Source organism: Gavialis gangeticus, unplaced genomic scaffold (genome assembly GCF_001723915.1).
Source record: "Gavialis gangeticus isolate Ggan-Ray unplaced genomic scaffold, GavGan_comp1, whole genome shotgun sequence".
Taxonomy (NCBI): Eukaryota; Metazoa; Chordata; order Crocodylia; family Gavialidae; genus Gavialis; species Gavialis gangeticus.
Window position 1 is genome coordinate 26,387,870 of NW_017728994.1, and position 15,847 is coordinate 26,403,716.

Consider the following 15,847-nt stretch of genomic DNA (forward strand, 5'->3'; position numbering starts at 1 on the left):
AGCAGCAGGTTCTTCACTTGGCAGCAGCAGCTTCTTCATGTCCAGGGCACACAGGATCAGGGGGCCCCACACCCTGCTCAGGTCAGCTCTGCCCACACACAGCCCTACAACCCCCGCAAACCCCTCTGACACCTCTGCACAACCCACACACTATACAAGAGTAAGCTTGCATTTTGAGCTATTATGCAGTCATTTCTACATATACAGCACAAACACACATTAAACAGAACAATTGTTTTTAATTAATTAAAATATATTACTGTGGGTGTTTGATTGTTAATATATCACTTGTTTTTTTCCCCCCGTTCCAAGATGGCAAACCTTCTTCCCCAAAGAATTATTTCTAGGGGCAAGAGGGGAGACTTCCAGTGGCAAAGGTCAGAGGTTGGGAGCGGGACTTCCAGTCCCAAGATTGCAGCCAGGGGGTGGGGCCCCTGTCAAGGGATGGGCCTACCCATGCGGCCCTTAACAGCTTGCCAAAACTCGGTAAGCGGCCCTCCACCCAAAATAATAGCCTATCCCTGCAATAATCGGTCCTCTAACAAAGACCATGCTGGAGAGGGCAAAGCTCAGCTTTCTCAGCAAGCAAACGTGAAGCTGAGACCTGGACAACAGGGAACAGAGTCTCCTTGTAGAAATACCGTCATTTCAGTACCTGAAGCCAAGCTGCCTGCAAACCACCTGGGCATTGAAGTCTGTCCAGCCATCATCACACACGGTGCCCCAGTCTCCATTGTAATAAACCTCCACCCTTCCTTCACTGGGGGTGTTGCCTCCTGTCAGTCTGACAGTGCCTTCTGCAAGGGGTGGGGGAGGAAAGCAGTTAGCATGGGAGCCAAGCTGTCCCTTCTCATTCTACATGCTGAAGTCTGTATACAGCCTACAGCATGTGTGCGTTGGAGGGAGGGGTGGGGGGAAGGGGTTCAGCAGACAAAGACCCCACCACTTCTACACACTAGCTTCACAGACATGTCCACCTACAAATGAGAGTCTAGAGCCATGGTTACCAAACCGTGGCTCAAGACCCGCATGCGGCTCACTAGCACGGTACTTGCAACTCTCTGGAAATTGGCCAAAGCCCCACCCACTTCTCCCTGAGGCAGCTCTGGGGGACAGTGCAGCCCAGCACCTCCCACTGCTCCAGCTTTCCCCGCAGGGAGTGTGCCCTGAGCCCACCCTCCTACCTCCTTCTCTCCCTCTGGGACTGCCAGCTGAGGTGCCAGGCTGGGGGCTGCAGCCACACCGCTTACCCTGGGGCGTGCTCCTTGCGGGGAAAGCAGTGTGGGGGAGGAGGGGTTTGTCACCTCTACTCTAGGTTGCTCAGCACCCCTCCCACCCCAGACTCTCCGGCTCTTGAACTTCAGTGGAGGATCGGATGTGGCTCCCAGGGTAACTCTGGCCACCCCTGGCCTAGAGCTCACAGTGGTCTCTGGCTGCACCAATGCAAGGCAGCAGGGAAGCTACCTAGTCTGGTGTTGAATCCTTTTTACCTGTGCCTTGCTCCCTGCCCCCAAACAGTGTGCCATGAAAGAGCTGCACACCCAGGGGTTGTGAGAAACCAGAGGAGGTAAAATAGGCTACACTTGAGGAGAGGCTTGTGGAAAACGGGTTGGGATAGGCAGCATATGGGGAGGAGGGATGAGTCTGTACCTGTGAAGGGATCACAGGACACCCCCGCATCCTCAATGTGGTCACAATTTTGCTGTCCCCAGTCATTCTTCTTGCACTGGTCCAGTGAGAACTCATTCCCTGAGCACTCCACTTCATCCAGCAGGATCGGACCAGACCCCTGCCCATAGTGAGCCCATGACAAGGCTTTTGGAGTCCCACTGCAAATGACACGCATATACACAGTGAGAAGAAGGTATACCTTCCCAGCCCCTGCCTGCTGTGGGGGACACAGCCTGGTGCACACAGAGGTTGTCTTGCTCAAGGACCTGGTTATAGCATATATGAGGGCCAGAAGCCTAGTGTTCGCTATGTTAGTAATCTGCATTTTATTCCTCATGAAGGTGCCCATTCACAGACCCCTTAGTTTCATCAGTATTTCAAAAGCAGTTCTACAATTAGTTGCCAGTACATGATATGCAGTATGGATGATCCAGACATGCAAAACTTTAGGAGAAGGAGATTTCAGTGGCCACATCTATACAAGATGCTGACTGCACAGTAGCATCACGTGGCGACAACTGTGCCATGACACTAATGAACAGTAGCACTACGCTACTGCACACTGATGTCACAAAAAAGATGTTAATCGGTACTACTGCTCAGTAAGGCTATGCAAAACAGCTTTGTTCGCTTCAGTTTTGGATTCAGCCATTTTGGAGGGACAGTAATTCATTTCAGTGTTTTGAATCATTGTTCCATTTTGATTCAGCCGAATCTGTTTCAGTGTTCTGACGCTATTTCATAGCGGCCATAAGCTATAATAGTGAATCCCTAAACACCTATAACTTTGCCATTTCTTGCCTGATTCAGATGAAAATTTCAGGAATGGTAGTCACTTCTGAGGGCATGAAGCCTGCCACATTTCAAGGAAATAGGTGCAAGCTTTTTTGTGAAACTGTACCTCAAACTGTTCAAAGCAAAACTCGTGACGGGTGACTTTGTGTGTGTGTTAAGGCAGAGCAGGATGGAAACAGCAGGCATGGTAGCCCCTTCTGAGGCCATGAAACCTGCCAGATTTCAAGGGGATAGGTACAGGGGTTTCTGTGAAACTGCACTTCAATCTTCTGAAAACAAAACTTGTGTCACTTGTGTGTGTATAGGCAGAGCGGGATGAAACCAGCAGGGATGGTAGCGTGTAACAGGGGTCTTCCTGATGCTGGTTAGATCTCCGTCCACCCACCTGTTTCTGGACCAACCACCTGCCCCTCTTTTTCCTGCCATGCCTTGATGAAAAACTGATTCAGATGTTTCCCAGGTTTAGGTGACTTGGGGTGACATCCATTCTGAAACTCTGTACCTTCCCTACACTGTGGCCAATGCCTCGCAGATTGCATCCTTCATCCCCTCCAGCTGTGGTCCCCTTTCTGGGACCTTTGGCTCCCCTTTAGGCCCTGGCCCCACCTTCAGGCCAGTTGGAATCCTGAGCCTCTTGCTCTAGGAATTCCTTGAGGTGGGCCCCTGGCCCTTTGGGTCCTGGCCCCAGCACGGACCAATCGAGGGTACTTCTGATATCTTTTATTAAACCAACTGAATAGTTGGAGAAATATATCTTAGCAAGCTTTTGGGTTTAAAAAATCTTCATCAGTTTGAGGAAGTATTTGCAGTTGGTGTGTCTGCACTCTTCCCGGATGGAATGAATAGCGAAGAAGCCAGAGGCTGGTATGCATGCAAGAAAGTCAGTGAAAATGTAAACTGAGGTACACTGAGGTGTCAGGGGGTGAGGGACAGGCTGGCGGGGGGGGGAGGGGGGTGTAGCAGGTAAAAGTGGAGAGGTACCTGGGGAGTCAGATGTCAGGCAGGTGTGTGTGTCATAAATTCAATGTCTATATTGAGTCCATGAGTTTTTGTATCCAGAAGGTTGATGAAGTGAAGTGCATAGGTGACCCTGACTACGAGGTGGAACTTGTGTGCCACACAACAGATGCTAACAAAGCTGGCATCACGCACTGCCTTGACAATATTGGCCCCGTTATCAGTGACCATGAACCCATGGTTGCGCTCGCCCTGCCCAATGAGCCATCCCTGCACCGTGTGGCTCATGGACCCCATGATCTCTGTTGCTGTGTGGGACTCATCCATCACCTCTGCTTGAAGGACAGCCCACTGCTGGCCTGACTGATCGCACCAGTGCCCTGTGAGGGAGAGGTAGGCATGATCTCCATCCTGATTGCTCCAGCTGTCCGAGGTGAAGTATAAAGCCGCCTGCAGACCTGCCTTATGCAGCTTTTCCCTCAGGTACTCCCTGAATACCTCAGACAGGGAGGGCACCACTGTCCTGCTGAAGGTGGTGCATGCAGGCACTTGGTAGGATGGGGCCATGAGCACCATGAGCCACCTGAACCCTGGCTGCTCAACTAAGGAGAAGGGCTGGCCATCCAGAACAAGCATCTCCCCAATGCTCTGGGTGACCTCACTCGCCTTTGAAATGTGCCCCCCTTTGTCCCTGCCTTTCCCCCACTGGTCCAGGGTAGCCTGCCTCTGCTTCTAGGGGATGGGGGCTTTGGAGCAAGAGGGGGACTTCTCTTTGGGCACGCTCGCACTGGTGCCAGGCTGAGGAGCAAAGACAAGGGGTGGTGCCTCCTGAGATGCATCAGCACCCCCGTGGTGGTGAAGTGTTTCACCTCCTTGCTCCAGCTGGTCTTGCATTGGCAGTGCAGGCAGATAGCACATGTGGGATCATCTGCCACCTCAGAATGATCCCACACTACTTTACCCCCTCACTTCTGGGGTGTGGGTGTGGGTGCAGGTGTGGATGTGGTTCCTGCCTTATCCCCCTCCTCAGCAGGGAGAGGTGCAATGACAGGGAAAGCTGAGCCACCTGCCCCCACAACCTCCTCTGCAGTGCCTTCTGGAGAAGGAGACCTGGCTCTACGGGAACTTTGAGGGGAGTGGAGCACAAGCTCAGATTCTTCCTCCTCCCCAGAACTTCCCTGGCTATGGCTCTCAGCTCTGCTGCTTCCAGATCCAGCTCTTCTTCTGGCACTGGAAGGCTCAGGCTGGGAACTGAAATTGGGGTGGAGGTGACTGTCATGCTGGTACTTGTTATGCTGGTGGATATTATTATTGCTGGTGCTGGTGGATGTGGGGCAGGTACAGACACTGCTCCCATATCATTGCTTCTGTGAGAGCCCAGGAGGGCACTCACTGGGGGCATATCCCCGGCCAGGGACATGAAAGACCTCACGCGTCAATGTCTATTCTACAGCGAGAGCTCCTGATCTGCACTAGTGCAGCTTTACCTACGCATCAGGTGAAGCGAATTGGGGCCAATCCGCGGTGCAGGCTATATCCAGAGGCTGGGGCAGACCCAGAGGAGGGTCGAAGGAGCAGGGGAAAGTAGCCAAGGAACCTGAAGGACGGATAAGCTGCTGGGCTAAGGCTGAAGAGCCGGTGGCACCCTCACCTCAGGAGTGAAGCAGAGGATGGAAGAGGTCAGGCACCAGAGGGGAATCTGGGGATAGCCCCTAGGAGCAGCAGAAGCAGGGGATCTGCCTGTACCACCCCCTGTGGTGTGGTTTTTTCCTCTCTTTTTCTTTTCACCTCCCATGGATGTTCCCTGGCCATCAGAGAGTCTGGACCGAGGCCAGTCACCTGCCCAAGGGAAAAAGGGAGCAGGGGCCCCCCTCCCAGAAGCCTTCATAGCTGAAGCTGGGCATGCAAGAACCTGAGCCGTGAAGACTGTGTCCGCTCCAGCTGATTACGTCTGAGAGAATCCCCTGCTGCTTGAGTGGCACTTGCCGGTAATCAGGCTCCCTGCAGCGCAATTTGAAAGTCCCGGGGAAGAGACCCAGGTGGGGAAAGCAGATTGCAGAAGAGTCTGGGGTAGCAGCCCCAGGCAAGAGAGCACCAGACCTTAAAGACCCCGGAGGAAGAGAAGGCCAAAGGTCAAGGACTTCTTTTTATTAAAAAGGAGAAGAGGGAATTAGAAAGTTGGCTCCGAGCTGGTCCTTCCTTCACTCTCAGATTTGGGCCCTGGGGTGCGGGGCAGCCCCTTGTGATTGAGTTGGGCAGGAGATGGGCAGTCACCACCTCCCTTTTATTGATCTCTTATATCATCAGAGTCATGGCAGGCAGGAAAAGAAGGGGCATCAGATCTCATCCAGCTCAGCCATAGGGACACGGCCACCCTGAGGGGCTGGTGAATGTCAGCAGGATGTCAGGGTGTATGCCCTTACACAGTGACCACCCGACAGCTCCCACTAGCAGCAGAAGCCTCACGGCTGCTAGGGAAGAGGATGCATCTATGGTTGGTGTGGGGGTGGAACTTGCAGCTCTCCCTCTGCCCCCCTGCTAGAAGACTGGGCACCTGCCTTTCCAGCACACTTCATGTTTGGTGTGCTGGAAAATGTGCATCTGTGTAAATGTGTAGTACTTTCCTGCACAGTGATGAGACGCTGCCAGGTAAAAGCACAGCTTTCTTTTTGTTTGAGGTAAAAAAAAAAAAAACCCAACAAGAACAAACAGGATTTTGGGGGAAGAAATATTTGAAAGGGATTAACGATAGGGATGGTAGGCAAGGGTAAGTGGGAAAGGATTGGCTAATGGCAGGCTACAACTTAGTAGCAACAGACTGCTGCCAACTTAGACCCTTCAGATGCTGCATTCTGCTGCTCGTGCTGCAAGAGACAGATCTCACAGAAGGCAGAGACTAGTTCACAGACAGCCTTATATGTTCTTTCTCCGTCCCTCCCCCAGAGCTCTGAGACTGGAAGGGACCTCAGGGACAGATTGCAGACACTGGATAGCTACAGATGTCAATTCAGAGCAGTCCTGTCCCTTCCCTTCTTCTGAGGTTGTGTTTCCCTGCAAGCCCGCCTCCAAAACATTTGAAACGTTTTGGATGGTTTCGTTTCAGAGCCTTCTGTTCCGATTCAGTGTTTTGGCCACTGAAATGAGCTGAAACACCTCCAAAATGAAATGGCTGTCGAAGTTTCACACAGCCCTACTGCACAGTAACTCAGGTTATTGCACAGTCAGTGTCTTATGTAGATGCAGGCACTGGCAAAAGCGATGTGCAAAGCTCTGAAGGTTTGGTGGTTATACACACAAAACCCAGAATCAAGATGTAAAAAAGGGAGGCTAAAGTCAGGCTGTTAAACCCCAGGAGGCACCTCTGTATGGACACGGGCTTCCACAGTCTTCAGCACCCAGCAGTGTCCATACATGAACGGCAGAGAGGAGGGTCAACTGGAATTCCCAATTTCCCACTCTCACCCCAGAAGACCAATAGGACAGTCAGTGAACCTGCCTTCAGAACTGTCACAGGGAACAGGCACCATTCACAAGTTGAACTCACTGCTGTGAACTATCACCAAGGCCAGGAGCCTGGGGGTATTCTGACAAGATCCAGATATTTTCACATGTATGATGAGAACATCCAGGGTTACAGCAGCCAAAATTCAAGAACCCTAGAAGAAAATTCCCTGGGGGTAGGTTCTGCAATGGTCCATGACAGATTTTCTTGGCCATTTTTCTGAGGTAGCTGGCAGCGAGAGCTTACGGACCTAAATGGACCACAGTTCTGATCCAGGGTGGCAGTTCTTAAGTTAAGTCTCCCCACCCCTATCACCAGACAGAAAGTAAAAGAAAGGAAATTACCTGAGTCCTAACTGCCTGCAAATCACTTCAGCATCCCTGTTGTCCCATTGGTCGTCACAGATGGTGCCCCACTCACCATCATGGTAGACCTCCACTCGTCCCTCAAAGCTTGCCTTCCCCCCAACCAGACGCAGCGGGGTCCCTACACCTGCTCTTCAGGAAAAGGAAAAAGAGCAAAACAGAGGGAAGGAAAGCTTATCTGACAGCTGGGGAGCCAGGCACAACCTCCGATAACAGGAGTTTCAGGCATGCCTCCATCCCTGCCTTTTTTCTCCCCAGCCAACATATTTTCACCTGTGAAACTCAAACACTAGAGACTGTATGATGGAACAAAAAAGACACAGGCATTTGAGGGACAACAGTGTGGAGGGACTTTGCTACCTGGAGGTAGAGGCCCAGGTTGGGGAGCAGGGGTAAGGTACCCCACAAGGAGCTAGGGGCTGGTAAGTGCTGCCATTTAAATGGTTTGTAGAACTGGGGCGGCTCTTTCTCCAGCCCTGCATCCTGCTCTGGTGCTCAGAGCTGGACGAACCTGGTCACGCCTTCTGTGGAAACAGAAGCCATTTTCTGTAGTGGTAAAAAATGTGAGCAGAGCCTGGTCATCTCTTTTGTCCTCACAACTTTACCATATGGGATTTTACATCTCAGTGGTGATGCTGGGAACTGGGCCATATGGCCCTCATGGGCAAGGACTTCCCTTTGTACTTACCTTCTGGAGGGACACAAACTGCCACTGCACTGCCCTGGTGACAGGCTCCTGACACAGCCTTCTGGTAGCCACACTGCAGCAGGGCCTGCTCATTGCCACGGCAGTTTGCTGACTGCAGATGGAGGGGAAGTGGCCACAAGCCAGGGTGGCTCTTCTTCCCAGCGGTCCCAATCTCACTGAGATAAAGGAGAAAGTAATGAGAGTGCAAACAACTGGCCTTGCCCACATCCCCAGCCTCCCTTTCTGCTGTCTCATATTCTCACTCAGTTTCTCTGATCTGAGATCTCTGCTGTGGCCTGAATTGGACCCTTGCCACAGCATGCTGTACCCATACCAAGCCCACCTCCCAGGGCCTGCATTCAGGGCTCCCCATCAGAGCTTCACAAAACATCACAAGCAGACAGTGACCTTTCCCCATTACCAGAAATTGCTGTGGAAGATGTAAAGCCATCAGGCTGTGAATGACATGCGTCTCCTCAGGCTGGGTGGGGCACAGCAGCCACCCATAGGCTGTGGCGGTGGTGGTGGTGTGGCAGCAGCGAGCAAGGACTGCCTGCAGGTGGCCACAGTGACATTGGCAATGAAGGTGTGCCAAGCAGGGACTGCCGCAGTGGTGGAGGGGGCGAGTAGGGGGCAGTGAGCAGAGACCGCCTACCGCTGCTGTCCACACTGTCGGCAGTAGCAAGTGGGGACTGCCCACAGCCAGTAGTGGCCACGTTGGCAGCAAGGGGGCGGGCAGGGGTTGGCAACTGCCTGCAGAAGCCAGTGGTGGCCAATCTCAGGGGGACCACATGCTCTCCTGTGTCCTCCCATGCATTACCTATGCATCAGGACAAGAGGATATGCCATCTGTGACAACAGATGGGGTCCAGGGAAAGGATCAGCCTGTCATGACAGCAATTGAGTACGAAGCGAGAGAAGTTTGTCAACTCATGTCGGTCAGACCTAGGTTCTCAGTCTGGGGGTGCATTAAGTGAAGGACAAGGACCCTCAGTCAAAAAAGGATATGGATCATCATCCTGTCAGCTTGAGAGAAGGAATCTGAACTGTTTATTCAGCCACCACATGGAGTCGCTGTCTGGGAAGGGTTTGGAAAGCTGCTTAAGGGATGGCTTGCAAGCCTTGCCAGGCAACTGCAGAAGCTTTGCGAAACACTGTTACATGAGCAGAACTAGTTCTGCTCATCTTTGGCCCACCAGCTGCAGCAGTGTCTTAAGCAGCAGCTGCACTCAGTTTCCACTGGCCCTCAGTGATCATAAACTGGGGTGATGAATGGCCAGCCATAGCCTCTGATTACAGGAAACATTATTTTCATGTTAACTATGGATGTTTGGGGAATCCCTGATCTTTTCCTTCCTTCTTGCAGGTGGAAACCCCATTCTGTCTGCTGTCAGAGGCTGGGGCCACATCTAGGGTAACAACAGCATCTGGAAAGGGTTACAGCAGCTCTAGCACCAGTATCAAGGTCAAAGGGGGAAAGGGATATCCATGTCACACCTTCACCTTGAAAATCTGTGGCCTGCCTCCTCTCAGAGGCAGAAGTCAAATAGGCACCTGTGACTGCCCACCCTCTACCAGGCATCTGAAGCAGCCTGAGGCAGAAAGAGAGTCACCCCATTTCAAAGCAGCAGCAGGGCAGGAGGGTTGGAAGAGGGGAATCTCACTGGATTCATATAGGTAATGCAGGTGCCTCCTCTTTACAGGAAGTCTGCAGCTTTGCAAGCACAGGAACAAGCCTATAGGAGGAAGAGTGAGCAGTTTCTTGCCTGTTACAGCAGTGGGGGTGTGCCAGTAGGATTTTCACCCTTCCGTCTGTAGCAAAAGATGGGTTGGGAGTTTGACAGATGGACCTTTATAAGGGTCCCAGGTTGTCAATATGAATTAGCAAAGCCCATCCTTCTATGTGGACTCTATCTTCTACCTACTTGGGTTGGGACATAGTCACCTGAACGTCATTGAAGTTTAATAGCCAAAGCCATTCTTGCACGTACCAAAGGATAGGACATAGGTAGTGGCAATAGAAGGGAAAACAGCAGGGTACAGCACTGCTAACAGACTGGAAAACAGCAAACTCAGGCTAGATTGAGAAACTCATCCCCACTCTATCACAGGGATCAAGTCTCTGAGCAAGCAGAGGCCATGCTTTCCCGGGTCCCATTTGCAGGAAATCCCTGCCCTCAGACTCCAGCATTCCCACCTGAGTCCCAGCTGCCGGCAGACCACACTGGCATCCCAGTCTGTCCAATGATCAGCGCAGATGCTGCCCCACAGCCCACTAAAGTAGAACTCCACCCTTCCACCTTCTGCCAGCCGCACAGCACCTTCCAAAAGAGAGAGGCCATCAAACTCTTTAATTAAACTAGTGGGGTCTGTAACAGAGATGAATCTGAGTGCTACACCAATACCAGTCAAACAGACCTCTAAGGACGTGTGGAAACAGTAAGGTGTAAAGACACCTTACTGTCATGGGCCCTGGGTGGGCTGGACTCAGCTTCGTTCCTCCTTGTTTTGCTGGAACCATTATGCGTGACTTCTCTATGAAGAAGTCCCACATTTCATGTTACCCACACATCAGTCCTGGCTGTTTGTAGGAGAAGCAGCCTTTGCTGCTTTCTTTGGAAAGTGAGGGTTGTTTAATGCAGCAGTTCCCAAACTGGTCCACAAGACTGAGGAAAGTGGGTTACAGGACTGCCCACTTTTCAATTAAAAGTTTGATGGTCAAGGTTCACAGAGGTCCATGAGAAATGTTGATATTTGGCAGCAGCCTGTTCACCTAAAAAGTTTGGGAACTGCTGGTACAGAGCAGGGTTCTGGGGGCCAGAAAGCCTAGGTTCTGCCTTCAGCTCTGTGCCCTCTGAGAGACAGGGATAAGTCTAGGTTTCCACCTTTGTTCCAGGCTTTGTGTTCCACACATAAAAAGGGCCCTAAGGATCCTCAACCACTGGAACTTGCACCTGAGAGCAGAGCCAGTCAGGACCTCGGAATAGCTACTGCAGACTGCCTCACCCATGAGGGGCCACTGGCACCACCAGCAGGGGCAGAAATAGTTACAGCAGTGTAACTGCAGCAGAAGAGAGACGAGGCCAAAACTAACTCCCTTCACATCAATGCTGATCCCTGCTATTGACGCCAAAGCCAATCTTCCCACTCCAAGTTATGGACTGGGAAAGTCCTACCTCTGTCCCATCCATTTGAGCACTGGGCTAGAGTCACCCAGAAGCTCTGGGCTGGATGCTAACTCTAACGGATGTGGCTTTCAGGCATAGACATGTAATAAAGTGAGGGAGGGGAAGGCACAAAGGGTCCATCTTAAAGGAAGCCCCATCTGAAAACATCTGTACCAGGAGGCCTGCACATTGGGCAGCTGTGTTAAAATGGTATTTTTAAAGCATGTTGCAATACAGTTCCATAATAGAATGGAAACTGTTCTGCAGTGCAACTGTGGAAACGGGAGAAAAGGGCGTCTGATTTTTAAGGGTGCGTCCCCCCAGACGGGGGCAGATTCTAAGGACCTCTGCTTCCGCTTAGGCACTGGAATAAGGGCCAGATTCTAAAAACATTTATGCTATGTAACACACTTTGTTAGCTAACAGCCTAATTTTTCAAGCTTGCTCAGAGTAAAATATGCCAAGTTCTTTTATATATGCTTGTCCACAGGGGTGATTCCTCTGCTAACACAGGTCTCATTATACCAGGATAGTTAAATAGCTATACTTATCCAAGTAAAACTCCCCTTGCAGACACTTCTCTTCAGGAATAAGACTTCAGACTTCTTTAAAAGTGAGCCTAACCCATTTCCAAAGCAACATAAGCTAAATCAGAAAAAGCCCCCTTTGTACCAGAATAAGAATAACCACATGGGAGGGTATGCTAGTATAACTACCCTGGTTTAAAATCTTGCTTTATCTTACGCTGCCATTCTTTTTTCTCACAGTCAAGTCCTTAGTGGCCTAAATGGGAATCATATTCTGGTGAGACATCATGCTACCCTCATCTCATTCAGTCCCAGGCCCATGCTGTTTGCATTTCTATAGAACACACATTACAAGCGTGCACGTACACATACCTCTCTCCACCCCAACCCTGGATGGCGCACCCAGACCTCAAGAGAAATGCTGAAAATGTCCTTACCATGATTACAGTCACAGCTGGCCCAGTCAATTCCTCCAGAGGGAAGCCGGTAGAAGCACCAGGGTGTAGTCCCCCCATCTGGATTCCTACAGTAGTTGTGGTCCCCTAAGCCCCGGTCTGGATACTGCTGGATGTAATCGGGGAACTCTGCCCATTTCAGGCATTCTGACCCAGTCTCCGTAACAGCCAGCGAGCCATTGTAATATCCAAGAGGATCACGGCTACACACACTGGACACTGGATATAGAAAAGAAGCTGCCAGTACGGCTCAATGTGAAGCAGGGCTTGGATGGGGCCAGTACTAGCTGAACTTCTCTGATCTGCCCACCTGTGACAGTCCTTTCCATTTCTACATATTTTCAGCTTAATTTTCTTTTTCAAATTATATTTCTCTGCCACAGAGTTTAGGAAAGTCATGTCACTGTGCTTCAGTACTGCCCCTCCTGGGAAACTACAACTGAAATGGGAGTTAACTCTAAATTCCAAATAGGGCAATTTGTATGTCTGCCTTGGTAACTCTGACCATATATACACCAATCATTTCAACAGAAACATCCTTCTGGGACTGGAAGTAGATTCAACCCTCCTTCTTTCCCCACTCCCCACCCTTCTCCCATGACCCCTGAATAAGATGCCCATAAAACTGGGACACAGGTTTCTGGAAAAGTCCACTTCTTCTCTGAGCTGTTAGACCCGGGATTCCTGGATTCTATGACAGAGAGGAACAAAATGACTAATTTCATCACAAGCATGTTCCTTACATTCATGCATCAGCTTGTCTACTTGAAACCCACAGGTGTATGGGGGTACAGCAGGAAACCCATTCTGAAGAGGCACAAAAATCCAGGCCAGCAATTAACACAGAATCATAGGAAAGTAGGACTGGAAGAGACCTTGGGATCTACTTGATGAAGAGAAGGAAGAGCATCTTCACAGACAGGGTTGCTAACCTGGTGAAGAGGGCTTTAAATCAGGTTCACTGGGGGATGGAGACGAAAACCCTGAAGTAAGTGGGGAATTGGGAGACCTGGAGAAAGCACAAGCAGGAGTGGGCAACAGGGGAGGCCAACAGGGGAGGCCTTCTCATTCTTCCTGAGAAAGTTGGGGAATTGGCTACTTACCTCAGGTGTCTGTACACAAAAATGCACGGAGCCTGGAAAACTGCAGGAAGAACTGCAAGTTCTTGCAGTCACAGAGCTATAACATGATTGGAATAACAGAGACTTGGTGGGATAGCTCACATGACTGGAGCACTGTATGGATGGGTATAAACTGTTCTGGAAGGACAGGCAGAGGGGAAGAGAAGGAGGAGTTGTGCTTTATGTAAGAGAACTGAAGGACTGCTCAGAGCTCCAGTATGAAACTGGAGATAGGCCTGTTGAAAATCTCTGGGTTAGGGTCAGAAGAGAGAGGAACAAGGGTGATGTTGTGATGGCAGTCTGTTAGACCACCAGACCAGGAGGATGAAATCAGGAAGGCCAAAATGCAATTGGAGTTGCAGCTAGCAAGGGATGTGAAGGGTAACAAGAAAGGTTTCTACAAGTATGTCAGCAACAAGAGGAAGATCAGGGAAAGGGTGGGCCCCTTACTGAATGGGGGAGGCAACCTACTGACAGATAAGGCTGAAGTATTCAATACCTTTTTCACCTCAGTCTTTAAAGGCCAGGTCAGCTCCCAGACTACCACATCTGGCAGCACAGTTTGGGGAGAGGGTGAGCAGCCAACAGTAGTGAAAGAACAGGTTATGGACTATTTAGAAAAGCTGGATGGGTACAAGTCCACGGGGCTGGATGCAATGCACGTGAGGGTGCTGGAGGAACTCGCCAATGTGATTGCAGAGCTGCTGGCTATTACCTTTGAAAATTCATGGAGGTCATGAGAGGTCCCGGACAATTGAAAAGGTGCAAATATGGTGTCCATTTTTAAGAAAGTGAAGACGGAAGATCCAGGGAACTACAGACTATTCAGCCGCACCGCAATCGCTGGAAAAAAAATCACGGATCAGGTCCACAAGGAATCCATCTCCAAGCACTTGGAGTATGAGAAGGTGATGAGGAACAGTCAGCATGGATTCACCAACAATAAGTCATGCCTGACCAACCTGATTGCCTTCTATGATGAGATGACTGGCTCTGTGGATGTGGGGAGACCTGTGGATGTGACAAACCTCGACTTCAGTGAGGTTTTTGATAGTCTCCCAAGCAAGCTAAGAAAGTATGGGTTGGATGAATGGAGTGTACGGTGAATAGAAAACTGGTTCAAAGGGTAATAATTAATGGCTCAATGTCTAGCTGGCAGCTGGTATCAAATGAGTGCCCCAAGGGACAGTCCTGGGGCTGGTTTTGTTCAATATCTTCATCAAGAACCTGAAAGATGGGATGGAGTGCACCATCAGCAAGTTTGCATTTGACACCAAGTTGTGGGGAGTAGTAAATACCCTGGAGGGTAGGGCCAAGATTCAGAGAGATCTAAACAAATTGGAGGATTGCACCAAATGAGGTTCAATAAGGACAAGTGCAAAGTCCTGCACTTAGGACAAAACAATCCAATTACCAAAACAGGCTGTGGACTGACTGGCTAAGCAGTAGCAGCTCTTCAAGAAAGGACCTGGGGGTTACAGCGGACAATAAGCTGAATAGGAGCCAACAGCGAGCCCTTGTTCCCAAGAAGACTAATGACATACTGGCTTTGAATAGTACAAACACTGATGGCAGAACAAGGGAAGTGATTATTCCCCTCTATTCAGCACTGCTGAAACCACATCTGGAGTACAGTGTCCAGTTTTGGGTGCCCCCACCGCAGAACGGATGTGGACATATTGGAGAGAGTCCAGCAGAGGTCAATGAAAATGGTTAGGGGGCTGGGGCACATAACTTCTGAGGACAGACTGAGAGAACTGGGCTTATTTTGTCTAGAGAAGAGAACTCAGAGGGGTAATAACAGCCTTCAACTACCTGAAGGGAGCTTCCAAAGAGAATGGAGCTAGACTGCTCTCAGTAGTGAGAGATGAGAAAACAAGGAGCAATGGTCTCAAGTTGCAGCAAAGGAAGTTTAGGTTAGATATTAAGAAAAACTCTCCCACTAGGAGGGTAGTAAAACACTGGAACAGGTTACTCAGAGAGGTGGTAGAATCTCCATCCTTGGAGGTTTTTAAGACCTGACTAGACAAAGCCTTGGCTGGGATGATATAGCTGGAATGATCCTGCTTTGAGCACAGGATTGGACTAGATTACCTCCTGAAGTCCTTTCTGACCCTAATTTTCTATGATTCTCTGATTTAGTCCAACCCCCTGTTCAAGGCAGTGCCACTCCATATTAAACCACCCTAGTCAAGAATCTGTCTAATCAGCTTTGGAAAATTTCCAAGGATGGAAAGGTTCCACAACCTCTCTATGTAGCCTGTTCCCATGCTTAACTAGCTTCAAAGTGAGAGTCTTCATAATCTCAAGCCTAAAATTTTCCCTACTGCTTCTTGAGGCCATTGCTTCTAGTCCTTTCCCCTACAGCAGGGGCAGGCAAATATTTTGAGCAGAGGGCTGCTTACTGAGTTTTGGCAAATCATCAAGGGCCACATGACAGGCAGCCCAGGGCAGATTAATATTAATTTTCTAAATTTTTAGGGGTCCCATGGGCTGGATAAAATGGCCTGGCAGGCTGCATCCAGCCCCCGGGCTGCATTTTGCCCACCCCTGCCCTACAGCCACAGACAAAAGCACATCACTTTTCAGACATATGTGA

At 50.2% G+C, this 15,847-nt stretch overlaps 1 protein-coding gene across 3 annotated transcripts in view; it reads right to left on the minus strand.

The window, feature by feature from the left end:
- The window catches only part of LOC109287385 (neurotrypsin-like), a 61,926-nt gene that overhangs the window by 29,184 nt on the left and 16,895 nt on the right, over positions 1 to 15,847 (minus strand). For 2 of the 3 annotated variants that reach the window (XM_019502422.1, XM_019502423.1), the window contains exons 4-9: positions 12,110 to 12,364; positions 10,176 to 10,299; positions 7,979 to 8,154; positions 7,270 to 7,417; positions 1,651 to 1,829; positions 656 to 797 (exon numbers count right to left, since the gene is read on the minus strand). In XM_019502422.1, the coding sequence (XP_019357967.1) occupies positions 656 to 797; positions 1,651 to 1,829; positions 7,270 to 7,417; positions 7,979 to 8,154; positions 10,176 to 10,299; positions 12,110 to 12,364 (1,024 nt within the window). The remainder of the gene's footprint in view (positions 1 to 655; positions 798 to 1,650; positions 1,830 to 7,269; positions 7,418 to 7,978; positions 8,155 to 10,175; positions 10,300 to 12,109; positions 12,365 to 15,847) is intronic. The other variant, XM_019502424.1, reaches the window with a different exon arrangement.